Source organism: Glossina fuscipes, unplaced genomic scaffold, assembly GCF_014805625.2.
Source record: "Glossina fuscipes isolate IAEA_lab_2018 unplaced genomic scaffold, Yale_Gfus_2 60349, whole genome shotgun sequence".
NCBI lineage: Eukaryota > Metazoa > Arthropoda > Insecta > Diptera > Glossinidae > Glossina > Glossina fuscipes.
The window spans coordinates 2,299-6,729 of NW_024002766.1; the positions used below are offsets into that span (position 1 = coordinate 2,299).

The 4,431-nt window shown below is 33.4% G+C and overlaps 1 protein-coding gene across 1 annotated transcript; it reads right to left on the bottom strand.

The window, feature by feature from the left end:
- Positions 1-3,955: 3,955 nt before the first annotated feature.
- On the bottom strand, positions 3,956-4,370 carry LOC119643328 (putative gamma-glutamylcyclotransferase CG2811; the record flags this gene model as incomplete). Its single annotated transcript, XM_038042675.1, has 2 exons — positions 3,956-4,124; positions 4,182-4,370. Coding segments are annotated over 2 exons (343 nt in total), but the record flags the coding sequence as incomplete, so codon positions are not given.
- Positions 4,371-4,431: the final 61 nt, after the last annotated feature.

Here is a 4,431-nt window from a genome sequence, read left to right on the forward strand (position 1 = left end):
ATTTTAAAAACTTTATTTAATTGTAATGACATGTAAGCAGAGTGGAGGGTGGGTTAAGTTGACATGTCAGCGTTTCCGTCGAGAAGGTCGCTATAGGAATTTTTCGTGAATGATTTATTCTTACCAGCAGAATAATCTGTATTTAGGTGATTTGGTACATTTGAAGCGCAACGAGTTGGCGCACGTGAATAATTTGAAATTGAAGGTTGAGTGAGGGATGAAAGAATGGATTCATTAACACTTGTGATTTGTTGAGTAAAGTTGAGAGCTGGAGATTCTGGAGAATTTGGTATATTAGATTTTAGCAAATGTGTTGTTGTTTTAATTTTTTCAATATTTACAGTTGCTTTGGTTTTCGAAGGTTGATTAATGGATGAAAGAATGGATTCATTACCACTTGTGATATGTTGAGTAAAGTTGAGAGCTGGAGATTCTGGAGAATTCGGTATATTAGATTTTAGCATATATGTTGTTGTTTTGATTTTTTCAATATTTGCAGTTGCTTTGGTTTTTTCAATATTATCTTTGGCAAGTGATGTAACTGGTTTCGCAATATAATTTTTGGTTAATGGTGGAACAGGTTTTTCATTGGAAGCAGTTGCAGTTAAAGTCTTACTAGGCTCGATTTGCGAGGCAACAGCAGCATAGGTATTACTTTTGCCAATTCCATGGGCTACAGAGGGATTTCTTTCCCGGTATGTGCGTCGCGCTTCGCCCATGCTACAGTAATTTTCTGTTTTGATTTTTAATATTTCACGCATCTGTACAAAACGTGGGTATTGTTTGTCTAACGCTGAGTGTTGATCATTGCAATTTATGCAGAAACTACGGGTACAGCTTTCAGTATGTGGAGGATGACCACAGTTAGCACAAGATGCAGCATTAGTGCATCTTTTTGCCGTATGACCCAGGCGTTGGCAATTTTTACACTTCATAGGATTTGGGATGTACAGTTCTACTTTACATTTATACCACGCCACATCAACTGTTCGCGGTAATCGATAGCGATCAAAAGTTAAAACAATCCTTCCTGTAGGAGAGCGTGTTTTTCCGTCATCATTCAGTTTGGTTAATTTATATACTTCAGTCACCCTTGAATGCCCATTTCGCGAACAATTTCATCTTCCGGCACATGCTTTAAGCAAGGGGCATAAATTACGCCTCGAACCGAGTTAAGTTTCTCATGCAGTTTAGCTGAAATAGCACATAGATTAGCTAAAGAATTGGCCTTTATTAGTTTTTCAGTTGCGCGCGGGTTCCCAGCGAGGACCAGTAAATTCCCATCGCGTAGAATCGAGATCGAGTCGATGTATGTTGTAATGCTATCTAGAGCTTTTTTTATAGCAAAAGGGCTAATTTGGGAAATTGTTATTCGAGCATCGGTTGAAGAAATAACAATATATTTTTTATCAATGGGGATTATATCGCTGATCGGCAACACCGGAAAATCTGATTTTTTACTTTTTTTTCTTTGGGGGGATGTATCACTTAATAGATAAAATCTATTCGGGTTTTTGTCTGGCGGCCCCGGGGCCATTATGCCTTATTGTTGTCTATTGTTTATTATTTGTGAAATAACCACGCACTAGAAAAGGTTTGGGAAACTACTGAATAAAATGTCAGATATTTTTAATTTTTTTTTTTTTTTTTAGATTTATTGAAAGGAAAACACGTACGGTATCCGCGATGAACACTTTTCGCAATAAACACACAAAAAGTTCAATAAATGTTAATAAGTTTGAAAACTTTTAAAGACGTATAACGCAATAAAGAAATTAAATTGCAAAAATTTTTTCACAAAGAGAAAAATATGACCACAGCGCTTGAACAGAGTTGCCGTTCTTCTGTAATGAAAAATTAAACTTAGTACTTTTTATTAAATATTGTACTTAAGAAAATGTTATCTTCGAATAAAATATATAAACGTATAGTGTATTTGGTCTTATTTGAAAGTTTCTGTTATATATATTTAGGTAAGCAAGATATGAGGAGTATTAAGTTCGAAATAGTTATTCTCTTCCAGTATTAACTTCGAAATAAGTATTCTTTTCCAGTATTAGAGTTAAAGCCCCATCAAGTAATTAGAGTGGATATCATAGCTATTTGTGGCCAATATTTCAAAAATATTCGAAGAACGTCAAATTTTCCAACTCTGGAAGAGTACACTAAATAGGTAACTACAATATAATACAATACAATAACATCAGCAAAAGAACCATAAGAACAACAACAACAACTATAATTTAATATTTTTCGCTTTAGGAGGTTTTTGTCAAAAAACGAAAATTTCATTTATTTCGATTTAAGACGATGGTACCTCTTGTTGTTGTATACATAAGTCTTTGAAAGAAATTTATGTAAACAAGAGCCTTATAGTCGGGCAAGGCCAACCATTCAATACCCTACACCACATTATCTAACACAATTTTGATTTTCTTGTTTATATATAAAGGCATATTTTTTGGGGAAGCGGACTCAAGACGCAACCAAACAAGTTTAATTTTTGCATAGGGCAGAATCCAAAAATAAGCGTAGATGATCCAAATTTTGTAGAGTTCATATAGATATGAAATCAATATAATATTATGGATAAATTTCCATCACCACATATTAAAACTTTTCTGCTCTACAAAGAATCAATTTTAATGAATTGTATTATTGTACCCAATTTCAATATCTCAATAATTTTTTTATGTGAAATTACCATTATGATATAATTTTATCGTGAGGCATTGAAAATTATACATTTTCGCGGTATGAACATCAGTTTTCGTTAAATAAGAGGAGGTTCGAAAACTGCCGCAGACGGTCCAAAGTTTTCATGTCAATTTAGAATGCCGAAATACTAATACTCAGCTATTTCCGCCGAGAAATTTCGAAAATTTTTCTCGATATAACGACTTTTCAGAATAGGCCGTTATATAAGAATTGGTTGAAAAAGTTGACCGATCTAAAACATTTTGAAAACTGTTCGTCCTTGGGTCAAAATACGTTGCTGCACCAAATTTCGTCAAAATATCTCAAGAATTACGACCTGTAGCTCGAACATAAATTTACATGGAGAGACATCAGACGGACAGACAAGCTTACGTCAATTCAGATTAAGATTCTGAATCGATCGGTATAATAAAAGGCTGGTCTATCTTAAACCCTTCTACACCACAAGCGACGCAGGGTATAAAAAGTGGATTTTGTTCTCATTGATGAAATGTGTTATCTCAAAATCGAGTAAAAAGAGACCGCGGATAGGATAGAGCAGGGGAATTTTAAAATTATCGAAAAGGCCGCTAAACACTTCACTTCTCAGACGGAACATGGATGGAAAGTTGCGCACCAAATGTCGATTCTAATCGCAAACATGTAAAAATCCGATTTTGACAAGAGGTAATCACGAATAGGCTAAACCTTGTCATGTGATGATCTGGTTATGATCTGGTTTTATGATCTTGGAAAGATGCGAGGAGACAAACCAGAATTATTAACCGAACGCGATTTTTCTAATCCAATACAAGACATCCGATTGAATGCGGATTACTGCGCTGTATGAAAAAATGATGTGCAGCTGCAGAACGTTAACCTTGTTTAATACTTTACAAAATGGCTTTGTAAGCTACAAAACCCGCTTCTACTTTTCTTATGTAATCAATAGATTAAACGGGTAAATAAAGAAATTGAAAATTAATAAAATATTGATATGAATTGTCATTTAATGTGTCTCTATTAATATAAATTATTTTGGAAATAAAAATGTTTAAATGCATTGAAATATTTACAAAGAATTTTTAATTACTTTATATTTGAACTGATTGTCAACATATTCTTAGAATCTTCTCGTCTTCATTTTTCTAATGGGTAAAATTGAAATTGGAATCCTTTCTTACTTTTCCCTCTAAAAATATATGGAAATAGAAATGCATGTTTAAGCTTAAATTGTTTGCAATATCATTCCTGTAATATCTTTTTTTTATCATTAAATCATTTCGTCTTTAATATTTATATTTGAATCGCGCTCAGACCTTGGTTTATAAGGAAATTCTGGGCTACTGTGGTAGGAATTGAGCAATGGTTTTTGCAATAAGTGGTCCGGGCAGTTTCTCATTAAATATAACCAGCACTTCTCAACCCTTAAAAAAAAAAAAAAACAATAATCGTATCTCAAGGATAAATCTGCTTGAACTTACTCATCCTTTTTTTCCATTCTTATATCTTGTATTTCACGATCGTAATATTCTGGATACTCTTCTAATTCATCTAATTTTTTCAACATTTCTTCATCCACTTCATACACTTCACCTTTATCATTATGACCGCGACCGCATTTATCCAGCAAGAATGGAATATTAAATCGAGTACTTATAATCAGTGGATATCTTTCAAATAAAATAAGCACTTGTACGAATATATGGTAAGAATTAGGAGAAAATTTTTCAA